Consider the following 14791-nt stretch of genomic DNA (forward strand, 5'->3'; position numbering starts at 1 on the left):
TGTGCTGTAGTGTCCAGTCAGTCAGTCAGTGTTAATGTGCTGTAGTGTCCAGTCAGTCATTGTTAATGTGCTGTAGTGTCCAGTCAGTCAGTCAGTGTTAATGTGCTGTAGTGTCCAGTCAGTCAGTCAGTGTTAATGTACTGTAGTGTCCAGTCTGTCAGTCAGTGTTAATCTACTATAGTGTCCAGTCAGTCAGTCAGTCAGTGTTAATCTACTATAGTGTCCAGTCAGTCAGTGTTAATGTGCTGTAGTGTCCAGTCAGTCAGTCAGTGTTAATGTGCTTTAGTGTCCAGTCAGTCAGTCAGTGTTAATGTGCTGTAGTGCCCAGTCAGTCAATCAGTGTTAATGTGCTGTAGTGTCCAGTCAGTCAGTGTTAATGTGCTGTAGTGTCCAGTCAGTCAGTCAGTGTTAATGTGCTGTAGTGTCCAGTCAGTCATTGTTAATGTGCTGTAGTGTCCAGTCAGTCAGTCAGTGTTAATGTGCTGTAGTGTCCAGTCAGTCAGTCAGTGTTAATGTACTGTAGTGTCCAGTCTGTCAGTCAGTGTTAATCTACTATAGTGTCCAGTCAGTCAGTCAGTCAGTGTTAATCTACTATAGTGTCCAGTCAGTCAGTGTTAATGTGCTGTAGTGTCCAGTCAGTCAGTCAGAGTTAATGTGCTGTAGTGTCCAGTCAGTCGGTCAGTGTTAATGTGCTTTAGTGTCCTGTCAGTCATTCTGTGTTAATGTGCTGTAGTGTCCAGTCAGTCAGTCAGTGTTAATGTACTGTAGTATCCAGTCAGTCAGTGTTAATGTACTGTAGTGTCCAGTCAGTCAGTCAGTGTTAATGTACTGTAGTGTCCAGTCAGTCAGTGTTAATGTGCTGTAGTGTCCAGTCAATCAGTGTTAATGTACTGTAGTGTCCAGTCAGTCAGTGTTAATGTGCTGTAGTGTCCAGTCAGTCAGTGTTAATGTGCTGTAGTGTCCAGTCAGTCAGTCAGTGTTAATGTGCTGTAGTGTCCAGTCAGTCAGTGTTAATGTGCTGTAGTGTCCAGTCAGTCAGTCAGTGTTAATGTACTATAGTGTCCAGTCAGTCAGTCAGTGTTAATGTACTGTAGTGTCCAGTCAGTCAGTCAGTGTTAATGTGCTGTAGTGACCAGTCAGTCAGTGTTAATGTACTGTAGTGTCCAGTCAGTCAGTGTTAATGTGCTGTAATGTCCAGTCAGTCAGTCAGTGTTAATGTACTGTAGTGTCCAGTCAGTCAGTGTTAATGTACTGTAGTGTCCAGTCAGTCAGTCAGTGTTAATGTGCTGTAGTGTCCAGTCAGACAGTCAGTGTTAATGTGCTGTAGTGTCCAGTCAGTCAGTGTTAATGTGCTGTTATGTCCTGTCAGTCAGTCAGTGTTAATGTACTGTAGTGTCCAGTCAGTCAGTCAGTGTTAATCTACTATAGTGTCCAGTCAGTCAGTGTTAATGTGCTGTAGTGTCCAGTCAGTCAGTCAGAGTTAATGTGCTGTAGTGTCCAGTCAGTCAGTCAGTGTTAATCTACTATAGTGTCTAGTCAGTCAGTGTTAATGTGCTTTAGTGTCCAGTCAGTCAGTCAGTGTTAATGTGCTGTAGTGCCCAGTCAGTCAATCAGTGTTAATGTGCTGTAGTGTCCAGTCAGTCAGTCAGTGTTAATGTGCTGTAGTGTCCAGTCAGTCAGTCAGTGTTAATGTGCTGTAGTGTCCAGTAAGTCAGTGTTAATGTGCTGTAGTGTCCAGTAAGTCAGTGTTAATGTGCTGTAGTGTCCAGTCAGTCAGTCAGTGTTAATGTGCTGTAGTGTCCAGTCAGTCAGTGTTAATGTGCTGTAGTGTCCTGTCAGTCATTGTTAATGTGCTGTAGTGTCCAGTCAGTCAGTCAGTGTTAATGTACTATAGTGTCCAGTCAGTCAGTCAGTCAGTGTTAATGTACTGTAGTGTCCAGTCAGTCAGTCAGTGTTAATCTACTTTAGTGTCCAGTCAGTCAGTCAGTGTTAATGTGCTTTAGTGTCCAGTCAGTCAGTCAGTGTTAATGTGCCGTAGTGCCCAGTCAGTCAATCAGTGTTAATGTGCTGTAGTGTCCAGTCAGTCAGTCAGTCAGTGTTCATGTAGTGTAGTGTCCAGTCAGTCAGTGTTAATGTGCTGTAGTGTCCAGTCAGTCAGTCAGTGTTAATGTACTGTAGTGTCCAGTCAGTCAGTGTTAATGTACTGTAGTGTCCAGTCAGTCAGTCAGTGTTAATGTGCTGTAGTGTCCAGTCAGTCAGTCAGTGTTAATGTGCTGTAGTGTCCAGTCAGTCAGTCAGTCAGTGTTAATCTACTATAGTGTCCAGTCAGTCAGTGTTAATGTGCTGTAGTGTCCAGTCAGTCAGTCAGTGTTAATGTGCTTTAGTGTCCAGTCAGTCAATCAGTGTTAATGTGCTGTAGTGTCCAGTCAGTCAGTGTTCATGTAGTGTAGTGTCCAGTCAGTCAGTGTTAATGTACTGTAGTGTCCAGTCAGTCAGTGTTAATGTGCTGTAGTGTCCAGTCAGTCAGTGTTAATGTGCTGTAGTGTCCAGTCAGTCAGTCAGTGTTAATGTGCTGTAGTGTCCAGTCAGTCAGCCAGTGTTAATGTGCTGTAGTGTCCAGTCAGTCAGTCAGTGTTAATGTGCTTTAGTGTCCAGTCAGTCATTCTGTGTTAATGTGCTGTAGTATCCAGTCAGTCAGTGTTAATGTACTGTAGTGTCCAGTCAGTCAGTCAGTGTTAATATACTGTAGTGTCCAGTCAGTCAGTGTCAATGTGCTGTAGTGTCCAGTCAGTCAGTCAGTGTTAATGTGCTGTAGTGTCCAGTAAGTCAGTGTTAATGTGCTGTAGTGTCCAGTCAATTAGTGTTAATGTACTGTAGTGTCCAGTCAGTCAGTGTTAATGTGCTGTAGTGTCCAGTCAGTCAGTGTTAATGTGCTGTAGTGTCCAGTCAGTCAGTCAGTGTTAATGTACTATAGTGTCCAGTCAGTCAGTCAGTCAGTGTTAATGTACTGTAGTGTCCAGTCAGTCAGTCAGTGTTAATGTGCTGTAGTGTCCAGTCAGTCAGTCAGAGTTAATGTGCTGTAGTGTCCAGTCAGTCAGTCAGTGTTAATGTGCTGTAGTGTCCAGTAAGTCAGTGTTAATGTGCTGTAGTGTCCAGTCAGTCAGTGTTAATGTGCTGTTGTGTCCAGTCAGTCAGTCAGTGTTAATGTGCTGTAGTGTCCAGTCAGTCAGTGTTAATGTGCTGTAGTGTCCAGTCAGTCATTGTTAATGTGCTGTAGTGTCCAGTCAGTCAGTCAGTGTTAATGTACTATAGTGTCCAGTCAGTCAGTCAGTCGGTGTTAATGTACTGTAGTGTCCAGTCAGTCAGTCAGTGTTAATCTACTTTAGTGTCCAGTCAGTCAGTCAGTGTTAATCTACTATAGTGTCCAGTCAGTCAGTGTTAATGTGCTGTAGTGTCCAGTCAGTCAGTCAGTGTTAATGTGCTTTAGTGTCCAGTCAGTCAGTCAGTGTTAATGTGCTGTAGTGCCCAGTCAGTCAATCAGTGTAAATGTGCTGTAGTGTCCAGTCAGTCAGTCAGTCAGTGTTAATGTGCTGTAGTGTCCAGTCAGTCAGTGTTAATGTACTGTAGTGTCCAGTCAGTCAGTGTTAATGTGCTGTTGTGTCCAGTCAGTCAGTCAGTCAGTGTTAATGTGCTGTAGTGTCCAGTCAGTCAGTGTTAATGTGCTGTAGTGTCCAGTCAGTCAGTCAGTGTTAATGTGCTGTAGTGTCCAGTCAGTCAGTCAGTGTTAATGTGCTGTAGTGTCCAGTCAGTCAGTCAGTGTTAATGTGCTTTAGTGTCCAGTCAGTCAGTCAGTGTTAATGTGCTGTAGTGCCCAGTCAGTCAATCAGTGTTAATGTGCTGTAGTGTCCAGTCAGTCAGTGTTAATGTACTATAGTGTCCAGTCAGTCAGTGTTAATGTACTGTAGTGTCCAGTCAGTCAGTGTTAATGTGCTGTAGTGTCCAGTCCGTCAGTCAGTGTTAATGTGCTGTAGTGTCCAGTCAGTCAGTCAGTGTTAATGTGCTGTAGTGTCCAGTCAGTCAGTCAGTGTTAATGTGCTTTAGTGTCCAGTCAGTCAGTCAGTGTTAATGTGCTGTAGTGTCCAGTCAGTCAGTCAGTGTTAATGTGCTGTAGTGTCCAGTCAATCAGTGTTAATGTGCTGTAGTGTCCAGTCAGTCAGTGTTAATGTACTATAGTGTCCAGTCAGTCAGTGTTAATGTACTGTAGTGTCCAGTCAGTGAGTGTTAATGTGCTGTAGTGTCCAGTCAGTCAGTCAGTGTTAATGTGCTGTAGTGTCCAGTCAATCAGTCAGTGTTAATGTGCTGTAGTGTCCAGTCAGTCAGTCAGTGTTAATGTGCTGTAGTGTCCAGTCAGTCAGTGTTAATGTACTGTAGTGTCCAGTCAGTCAGTCAGTGTTAATGTGCTGTAGTGTCCAGTCAGTCAGTGTTAATGTGCTGTAGTGTCCAGTCAGTCAGTCAGTGTTAATGTGCTGTAGTGTCCAGTCAATCAGTGTTAAAGTACTGTAGTGTCCAGTCAGTCAGTGTTAATGTGCTGTAGTGTCCAGTCAGTCAGTGTTAATGTACTGTAGTGTCCAGTCAGTCAGTCAGTGTTAATGTACTATAGTGTCCAGTCAGTCAGTGTTAATGTGCTGTAGTGTCCAGTCAGTCAGTCAGTGTTAATGTACTGTAGTGTCCAGTCAGTCAGTCAGTGTTAATGTACTATAGTGTCCAGTCAGTCAGTGTTAATGTGCTGTAGTGTCCAGTCAGTCAGTCAGTGTTAATGTGCTGTAGTGTCCAGTCAGTCAGTCAGTGTTAATGTGCTGTAGTGTCCAGTCAGTCAGTGATAATTTACTCTAGTGTCCAGTCAGTCAGTCAGTGTTAATGTGCTGTAGTGTCCAGTCAATCAGTGTTAATGTGCTGTAGTGTCCAGTCAGTCAGTGTTAATGTGCTGTAGTGTCCAGTCAGTCAGTGATAATTTACTCTAGTGTCCAGTCAGTCAGTCAGTGTTAATGTGCTGTAGTGTCCAGTCAATCAGTGTTAATGTGCTGTAGTGTCCAGTCAGTCAGTGTTAATGTACTGTAATGTCCAGTCAGTCAGTCAGTCAGTGTTAATGTACTGTAATGTCCAGTCAGTCAGTCAGCGTCAATGTGCTGTAGTGTCCAGTCAGTCAGTGTTAATGTGCTGTAGTGTCCAGTCAGTCAGTCAGAGTTAATGTGCTGTAGTGTCCAGTCAGTCAGTCAGTGTTAATGTGCTGTAGTGTCCAGAAAGTCAGTGTTAATGTGCTGTAGTGTCCAGTAAGTCAGTGTTAATGTGCTGTAGTGTCCAGTCAGTCAGTCAGTGTTAATGTGCTGTAGTGTCCAGTCAGTCAGTGTTAATGTGCTGTAGTGTCCAGTCAGTCATTGTTAATGTGCTGTAGTGTCCAGTCAGTCAGTCAGTGTTAATGTACTATAGTGTCCAGTCAGTCAGTCAGTCAGTGTTAATGTACTGTAGTGTCCAGTCAGTCAGTCAGTGTTAATCTACTTTAGTGTCCAGTCAGTCAGTCAGTGTTAATGTGCTTTAGTGTCCAGTCAGTCAGTCAGTGTTAATGTGCCGTAGTGCCCAGTCAGTCAATCAGTGTTAATGTGCTGTAGTGTCCAGTCAATCAGTGTTAATGTGCTGTAGTGTCCAGTCAGTCAGTGTTAATGTGCTGTAGTGTCCAGTCAGTCAGTCAGTGTTAATGTGCTGTAGTGTCCAGTCAGTCAGTCAGTGTTAATGTGCTGTAGTGCCCAGTCAGTCAGTCAGTGTTAATGTACTGTAATGTCCAGTCAGTCAGTCAGTCAGTGTTAATGTACTGTAATGTCCAGTCAGTCAGTCAGCGTCAATGTGCTGTAGTGTCCAGTCAGTCAGTGTTAATGTGCTGTAGTGTCCAGTCAGTCAGTCAGAGTTAATGTGCTGTAGTGTCCAGTCAGTCAGTCAGTGTTAATGTGCTGTAGTGTCCAGTAAGTCAGTGTTAATGTGCTGTAGTGTCCAGTAAGTCAGTGTTAATGTGCTGTAGTGTCCAGTCAGTCAGTCAGTGTTAATGTGCTGTAGTGTCCAGTCAGTCAGTGTTAATGTGCTGTAGTGTCCAGTCAGTCATTGTTAATGTGCTGTAGTGTCCAGTCAGTCAGTCAGTGTTAATGTACTATAGTGTCCAGTCAGTCAGTCAGTCAGTGTTAATGTACTGTAGTGTCCAGTCAGTCAGTCAGTGTTAATCTACTTTAGTGTCCAGTCAGTCAGTCAGTGTTAATGTGCTTTAGTGTCCAGTCAGTCAGTCAGTGTTAATGTGCCGTAGTGCCCAGTCAGTCAATCAGTGTTAATGTGCTGTAGTGTCCAGTCAGTCAGTCAGTCAGTGTTCATGTAGTGTAGTGTCCAGTCAGTCAGTGTTAATGTGCTGTAGTGTCCAGTCAGTCAGTCAGTGTTAATGTACTGTAGTGTCCAGTCAGTCAGTGTTAATGTACTGTAGTGTCCAGTCAGTCAGTCAGTGTTAATGTGCTGTAGTGTCCAGTCAGTCAGTCAGTGTTAATGTGCTGTAGTGTCCAGTCAGTCAGTCAGTCAGTGTTAATCTACTATAGTGTCCAGTCAGTCAGTGTTAATGTGCTGTAGTGTCCAGTCAGTCAGTCAGTGTTAATGTGCTTTAGTGTCCAGTCAGTCAGTCAGTGTTAATGTGCTGTAGTGCCCAGTCAGTCAATCAGTGTTAATGTGCTGTAGTGTCCAGTCAGTCAGTCAGTCAGTGTTCATGTAGTGTAGTGTCCAGTCAGTCAGTGTTAATGTACTGTAGTGTTCAGTCAGTCAGTGTTAATGTGCTGTAGTGTCCAGTCAGTCAGTGTTAATGTGCTGTAGTGTCCAGTCAGTCAGTCAGTGTTAATGTGCTGTAGTGTCCAGTCAGTCAGCCAGTGTTAATGTGCTGTAGTGTCCAGTCAGTCAGTCAGTGTTAATGTGCTTTAGTGTCCAGTCAGTCATTCTGTGTTAATGTGCTGTAGTGTCCAGTCAGTCAGTCAGTCAATGTTAATGTGCTGTAGTGTCCAGTCAGTCAGTGTTAATGTGCTGTAGTATCCAGTCAGTCAGTGTTAATGTACTGTAGTGTCCAGTCAGTCAGTCAGTGTTAATATACTGTAGTGTCCAGTCAGTCAGTGTCAATGTGCTGTAGTGTCCAGTCAGTCAGTCAGTGTTAATGTGCTGTAGTGTCCAGTAAGTCAGTGTTAATGTGCTGTAGTGTCCAGTAAGTCAGTGTTAATGTGCTGTAGTGTCCAGTCAATTAGTGTTAATGTACTGTAGTGTCCAGTCAGTCAGTGTTAATGTGCTGTCGTGTCCAGTCAGTCAGTGTTAATGTGCTGTAGTGTCCAGTCAGTCAGTCAGTGTTAATGTACTATAGTGTCCAGTCAGTCAGTCAGTCAGTGTTAATGTACTGTAGTGTCCAGTCAGTCAGTCAGTGTTAATGTGCTGTAGTGTCCAGTCAGTCAGTCAGAGTTAATGTGCTGTAGTGTCCAGTCAGTCAGTCAGTGTTAATGTGCTGTAGTGTCCAGTAAGTCAGTGTTAATGTGCTGTAGTGTCCAGTCAGTCAGTGTTAATGTGCTGTTGTGTCCAGTCAGTCAGTCAGTGTTAATGTACTATAGTGTCCAGTCAGTCAGTCAGTCGGTGTTAATGTACTGTAGTGTCCAGTCAGTCAGTCAGTGTTAATCTACTTTAGTGTCCAGTCAGTCAGTCAGTGTTAATCTACTATAGTGTCCAGTCAGTCAGTGTTAATGTGCTGTAGTGTCCAGTCAGTCAGTCAGTGTTAATGTGCTTTAGTGTCCAGTCAGTCAGTCAGTGTTAATGTGCTGTAGTGCCCAGTCAGTCAATCAGTGTTAATGTGCTGTAGTGTCCAGTCAGTCAGTGTTAATGTACTATAGTGTCCAGTCAGTCAGTGTTAATGTACTGTAGTGTCCAGTCAGTCAGTGATAATGTGCTGTAGTGTCCAGTCCGTCAGTCAGTGTTAATGTGCTGTAGTGTCCAGTCAGTCAGTCAGTGTTAATGTGCTGTAGTGTCCAGTCAGTCAGTCAGTGTTAATGTGCTTTAGTGTCCAGTCAGTCAGTCAGTGTTAATGTGCTGTAGTGCCCAGTCAGTCAATCAGTGTTAATGTGCTGTAGTGTCCAGTCAGTCAGTGTTAATGTACTATAGTGTCCAGTCAGTCAGTGTTAATGTACTGTAGTGTCCAGTCAGTGAGTGTTAATGTGCTGTAGTGTCCAGTCAGTCAGTCAGTGTTAATGTGCTGTAGTGTCCAGTCAATCAGTCAGTGTTAATGTGCTGTAGTCTCCAGTCAGTCAGTCAGTGTTAATGTGCTGTAGTGTCCAGTCAGTCAGTGTTAATGTACTGTAGTGTCCAGTCAGTCAGTCAGTGTTAATGTGCTGTAGTGTCCAGTCAGTCAGTGTTAATGTGCTGTAGTGTCCAGTCAGTCAGTCAGTGTTAATGTGCTGTAGTGTCCAGTCAGTCAGTCAGTGTTAATGTGCTGTAGTGTCCAGTCAGTCAGTGTTAATGTGCTGTAGTGTCCAGTCAATCAGTCAGTGTTAATGTACTATAGTGTCCAGTCAGTCAGTCAGTGTTAATGTGCTGTAGTGTCCAGTCAGTCAGTGTTAATGTGCTGTAGTGTCCAGTCAATCAGTGTTAAAGTACTGTAGTGTCCAGTCAGTCAGTGTTAATGTGCTGTAGTGTCCAGTCAGTCAGTGTTAATGTACTGTAGTGTCCAGTCAGTCAGTGTTAATGTGCTGTAGTGTCCAGTCAGTCAGTCAGTGTTAATGTACTGTAGTGTCCAGTCAGTCAGTCAGTGTTAATGTACTATAGTGTCCAGTCAGTCAGTGTTAATGTGCTGTAGTGTCCAGTCAGTCAGTCAGTGTTAATGTGCTGTAGTGTCCAGTCAGTCAGTCAGTGTTAATGTGCTGTAGTGTCCAGTCAGTCAGTGATAATGTACTCTAGTGTCCAGTCAGTCAGTCAGTGTTAATGTGCTGTAGTGTCCAGTCAATCAGTGTTAATGTGCTGTAGTGTCCAGTCAGTCAGTGTTAATGTGCTGTAGTGTCCAGTCAGTCAGTCAGTGTTAATGTGCTGTAGTGCCCAGTCAGTCAGTCAGTGTTAATGTACTGTAATGTCCAGTCAGTCAGTCAGTCAGTGTTAATGTACTGTAATGTCCAGTCAGTCAGTCAGCGTCAATGTGCTGTAGTGTCCAGTCAGTCAGTGTTAATGTGCTGTAGTGTCCAGTCAGTCAGTCAGAGTTAATGTGCTGTAGTGTCCAGTCAGTCAGTCAGTGTTAATGTGTTGTAGTGTCCAGTCAGTCAGTCAGTGTTAATGTGCTGTAGTGTCCAGTCAGTCAGTGTTAATGTGCTGTAGTGTCCAGTCAGTCAGTCAGTGTTAATGTACTATATTGTCCAGTCAGTCAGTGTTAATGTGCTGTAGTGTCCAGTCAATCAGTGTTAAAGTACTGTAGTGTCCAGTCAGTCAGTGTTAATGTGCTGTAGTGTCCAGTCAGTCAGTGATAATGTACTCTAGTGTCCAGTCAGTCAGTCAGTGTTAATGTGCTGTAGTGTCCAGTCAATCAGTGTTAATGTGCTGTAGTGTCCAGTCAGTCAGTGTTAATGTGCTGTAGTGTCCAGTCAGTCAGTCAGTGTTAATGTGCTGTAGTGCCCAGTCAGTCAGTCAGTGTTAATGTACTGTAGTGTCCAGTCAGTCAGTCAGCGTCAATGTGCTGTAGTGTCCAGTCAGTCAGTGTTAATGTGCTGTAGTGTCCAGTCAGTCAGTCAGAATTAATGTGCTGTAGTGTCCAGTCAGTCAGTCAGTGTTAATGTGTTGTAGTGTCCAGTCAGTCAGTCAGTGTTAATGTGCTGTAGTGTCCAGTCAGTCAGTGTTAATGTGCTGTAGTGTCCAGTCAGTCAGTCAGTGTTAATGTGCTGTAGTGTCCAGTCAGTCAGTGTTAATGTGCTGTAGTGTCCAGTCAGTCAGTCAGTGTTAATGTGCTGTAGTGTCCAGTCAATCAGTGTTAATGTGCTGTAGTGTCCAGTCTGTCAGTGTTAATGTACTGTAGTGTCCAGTCAGTCAGTCAGTGTTAATGTGCTGTAGTGTCCAGTCAGTCAGTGTTAATGTGCTGTATTGTCCAGTCAGTCAGTCAGTGTTAATGTGCTGTAGTGTCCAGTCAGTCAGTCAGTGTTAATGTGCTGTAGTGTCCAGTCAGTCAGTGTTAATGTGATGTAGTGTCCAGTCAGTCAGTCAGTGTTAATGTGCTGTAGTGTCCAGTCAGTCAGTCAGTGTTAATGTACTGTAGTGTCCAGTCAGTCAGTCTGTGTTAATGTGCTGTAGTGTCCAGTCAGTCAGTCAGTGTTAATGTGCTGTAGTGTCCAGTCAGTCAGTGATAATGTACTGTAGTGTCCAGTCAGTCAGTCAGTGTTAATGTACTGTAGTGTCAAGTCATTCAGTGTTAATGTGCTGTAGTGTCCAGTCAGTCAGTCAGTGTTAATGTGCTGTAGTGTCCAGTCAGTCAGTCAGTGTTAATGTGCTGTAGTGTCCAGTCAGTCAGTGATAATGTACTGTAGTGTCCAGTCAGTCAGTCAGTGTTAATGTGCTGTAGTGTCCAGTCAATCAGTGTTAATGTGCTGTAGTGTCCAGTCAGTCAGTGTTAATGTGCTGTAGTGTCCAGTCAGTCTGTCAGTGTTAATGTGCTGTAGTGCCCAGTCAGTCAGTCAGTGTTAATGTACTGTAGTGTCCAGTCAGTCAGTCAGCGTCAATGTGCTGTAGTGTCCAGTCAGTCAGTGTTAATGTGCTGTAGTGTCCAGTCAGTCAGTCAGAGTTAATGTGCTGTAGTGTCCAGTCAGTCAGTCAGTGTTAATGTGTTGTAGTGTCCAGTCAGTCAGTCAGTGTTAATGTGCTGTAGTGTCCAGTCAGTCAGTGTTAATGTGCTGTAGTGTCCAGTCAGTCAGTCAGTGTTAATGTGCTGTAGTGTCCAGTCAGTCAGTGTTAATGTGCTGTAGTGTCCAGTCAGTCAGTGTTAATGTGCTGTAGTGTCCAGTCAGTCATTGTTAATGTGCTGTAGTGTCCAGTCAGTCAGTGTTAATGTGCTGTAGTGTCCAGTCAGTCAGTGTTAATGTACTATAGTGTCCAGTCAGTCAGTCAGTCAGTGTTAATGTGCTGTAGTGTCCAGTCAGTCAGTGTTAATGTACTGTAGTGTCCAGTCAGTCAGTCAGTGTTAATGTGCTGTAGTGTCCAGTCAGTCAGTGTTAATGTGCTGTAGTGTCCAGTCAGTCAGTCAGTGTTAATGTGCTGTAGTGTCCAGTCAGTCAGTGTTAATGTGCTGTAGTTGTCAGTCAGTCATTCAGTGTTAATGTACTATAGTGTCCAGTCAGTCAGTGTTAATGTGCTGTAGTGTCCAGTCAATCAGTGTTAATGTACTGTAGTGTCCAGTCAGTCAGTGTTAATGTGCTGTAGTGTCCAGTCAGTCAGTGTTAATGTACTGTAGTGTCCAGTCAGTCAGTCAGTGTTAATGTGCTGTAGTGTCCATTCAGTCAGTCAGTGTTAATGTACTATAGTGTCCAGTCAGTCAGTGTTAATGTACTGTAGTGTCCAGTAAGTCAGTCAGTGCTAATGTACTATAGTGTCCAGTCAGTCAGTGTTAATGTGCTGTAGTGTCCAGTCAGTCAGTGTTAATGTGCTGTAGTGTCCAGTCAGTCAGTCAGTGTTAATGTACTATAGTGTCCAGTCAGTCAGTGTTAATGTGCTGTAGTGTCCAGTCAGTCAGTGTTAATGTGCTGTAGTGTCCAATCAGTCAGTCAGTGTTAATCTACTATAGTGTCCAGTCAGTCAGTGTTAATGTGCTGTAGTGTCCAGTCAGTCAGTCAGTGTTAATGTGCTGTAGTGTCCAGTCAGTCAGTGTTAATGTACTGTAGTGTCCAGTCAGTCAGTCAGTGTTAATGTGCTGTAGTGTCCAGTCAGTCAGCATTAACCCCCTCTCTCTCTCTCTCTCTCACTCGCTCTCCTAGGTGCAGCGGCGCTGTCAGGGGCAGTGACCCACACAGTGTCCACCGCGGTCATCTGCTTCGAGCTCACCGGTCAGATCTCGCATATCCTGCCCATGATGGTGGCTGTGATCCTGGCGAACATGGTGGCCCAGGGGTTGCAGCCCTCGCTGTACGACTCCATCATCCAGGTGAAGAAGCTGCCCTACCTGCCTGAGCTGGGCTGGGGCCACATCAGGTAACCCAGGGACTAAGGTAGGGTGTGTGGTGGTGGGTGGAAGGGCGGAGCCGATATTAACCTCTCTCTCTCTGTCCCTCGCTCCCTCTCTGTGTCAGTAAGTACAATATCTTTGTGGAGGACATCATGGTGCGCAAGCTACAGTTCCTCTCGTCCCGCTGCTCCTACAGGGACCTGCGCCGCGTGCTGCAGTCCTGCAGCGTCCGCACACTGCCACTGGTGGAGAGCCAGGGTGAGAGAGGTGGTGGGGGAGGGAGAGAGGCAAGGTGAAGAGAGAGGGAGAGAGAGAGGAGAGAGGGGGAGGAGCAAAAGGAGAAGGAGTGGAAGAGAGGGAGGGAGAGGGAGAAGGAGAGGGGGAGGGAGGGAGAATGGGAGAGGAAGAGGGGAGAGAGATGGGGAGGGGGAGAGAGTATTGACTGTCTGACTGACCCTCTCTTTCTCTCTCTCTCTCTCTCGCTCTCTCTCTTCCACAGAGTCTATGATTCTTCTGGGCTCCATCGACCGCGCCGAGCTGCAGGCTCTCTCTGATTGGTGGACGTCCCCCGAGAGGCGGGTACTCAGCCAGAGGGAGGGTTCACTGGGGGATCAGGGGCCAAAGGTCAGCTGGGAGTCATTCGCCTTCGTGGATGAGGAGCTGGGGGATGAAAATGGAGAGAAGGTGAGAGAGAGAAAGGTCTGGCTGGAAGATACAGGACTTTAACACTGACAGAGTGACGTACGATGATTTTCTATTGGTCGGATTGGATCCTGGCTGATATCTGATTGGTGAGGGTTGCTAATTGGTCCATTTCCCTCCGCCTCTCACAGCACGCCCCCGTGATGGATGAGAGAAACGGGCCCCTCTCCACTGCCAAACCCCAGGAACTTTCAACCAATTGCACGCCTTCAGGTGTGAGACCATCACTGACATCATCATGGAGGGACACACACTCACACAAACACACAGACAGACACACACAAAGAGATAGACAGATAACAGATACAACACACTGATAAAAAATAAAAAATACAAACAACCCACACATTATTGTGAGCTGATAATGCAAGCTTTCCTTTGAGACAGAATAGAGGCAAATTCCCTCTATCTGACTGGAAACTGTAAACCAGTTCATTATCACTATAAAGACACACAGAGTAACAACACAGGCAACCCTGCTGTAAATGTGGCAGGCCATTTTAATTTTCATTTGCATTGAGTAACAGTTTCTTTCTCTCAGACAAGCGCCCCCTACAGGCAGTGAGGAGGACACTGCAGGGTCTGTTCTGTCACTCCCCTGACAGACAGACTGATGGACACCCACAGGTAAAGTCACATACACACAGACTCAGACATTATTATAATTATTATTATTATTTTCTTCCTGTAGTTAAACGGTAGAACGAACAAATATAAGGTGATTAATAAGGTTTTTACACAGCTTCTCATAATTAGAATTGTGTTTCAGTAAGAATAATGCTTCAGGGTAGTGAAATAGTGGCAACTGTAAGATAGAGCAAGTTAAATTAACACCAGTTAGAGGGGATCAAATTCAGCCAAATTAAATGTTAAAAATCAATAATAAATTATGATAATTATTGTTAAGATGTGTAATAACCTTATTGAAGTATTTCATATCTAGGTATTGATTTTGTAATATAAATAATTATTATAAGAAATAACCCCTTCACAATGTGGGATCAAACCCACACCAGGGCCCTCATTTATCAAGGCTGTGTACGCACAAATCTGTGTGTAAAGTCTGCGTACACTTTTCAAAGCAGAGTGTGAGATTTTCCAATTCAGATGGTTGCTTGAGATTGTGTGGACATCTATGCACAGCCTTCACTGTGCGTACGCAGACGAACCTAGTGGTGGAATAGGGAAACGGGGCCATTCAGAGACATTTTCTATGAAACATTCACATTAGTTAATAGTGCAAATAGCGGTGACATTAACTTAAAAATACTTCGCTGTTACCTTACCTTCAAGTAAGTTTTCTGAATCCGCTTGGTCTGTAATGGGAGCAGGAGGATTATCAGTGTCTCCAGAGAGCAGGACATCGCTGATCCCAGAGAATGCTGTGTGCCCAGTGATGCTGGCAGTGCGCTGTCCATAGGGGGCAGTGTTGTGTCACTCTGCCCCCCCCAGTTGAACTAACGTCTCGCTTGTGGGCTGCAAGTCATTTCTTTGCACCCACTTTCAAATTAAACTATTTATTTTTAATTTCAACAACAGACCTTTGCTTTGTAGGTTTTTCTTGTTGTTTACACCAATACTGAGTGAACTCAGCTAGTATCGATTCAATTTCACTTTCTGCAATAAATCTTTCTTGGCCATTATGCAACTTTCTTTCCAACAGAGTAGAATATTAATTGGTAAGGATATTTTCCTACCATATATGGTTAATTGCGGGGTGGTTCTGTATGCAAATGATCACAATGCACACGCAAGGAGATTACGAAGAATCGGTATTTATAAACATTGATTACGTGTGCATACGAGTCGTGTACCAATGCTTTAAATCCCAGTTTTCTTGTGCATAAGAACATT

The 14791-nt window shown here is 44.4% G+C and overlaps 1 protein-coding gene across 1 annotated transcript in view; it reads left to right on the forward strand.

Annotated features, from left to right (window-relative positions):
* The window catches only part of LOC136759567 (chloride channel protein 1), an 89084-nt gene that overhangs the window by 62139 nt on the left and 12154 nt on the right, over window positions 1-14791 (forward strand). Inside the window, exons 14-18 of the mRNA XM_066714573.1 lie at window positions 12048-12261; window positions 12360-12493; window positions 12735-12919; window positions 13069-13150; window positions 13479-13564. Of these exons, the coding sequence (XP_066570670.1) occupies window positions 12048-12261; window positions 12360-12493; window positions 12735-12919; window positions 13069-13150; window positions 13479-13564 (701 nt within the window). The remainder of the gene's footprint in view (window positions 1-12047; window positions 12262-12359; window positions 12494-12734; window positions 12920-13068; window positions 13151-13478; window positions 13565-14791) is intronic.

This window comes from Amia ocellicauda, chromosome 1 (genome assembly GCF_036373705.1).
Source record: "Amia ocellicauda isolate fAmiCal2 chromosome 1, fAmiCal2.hap1, whole genome shotgun sequence".
NCBI lineage: Eukaryota > Metazoa > Chordata > Actinopteri > Amiiformes > Amiidae > Amia > Amia ocellicauda.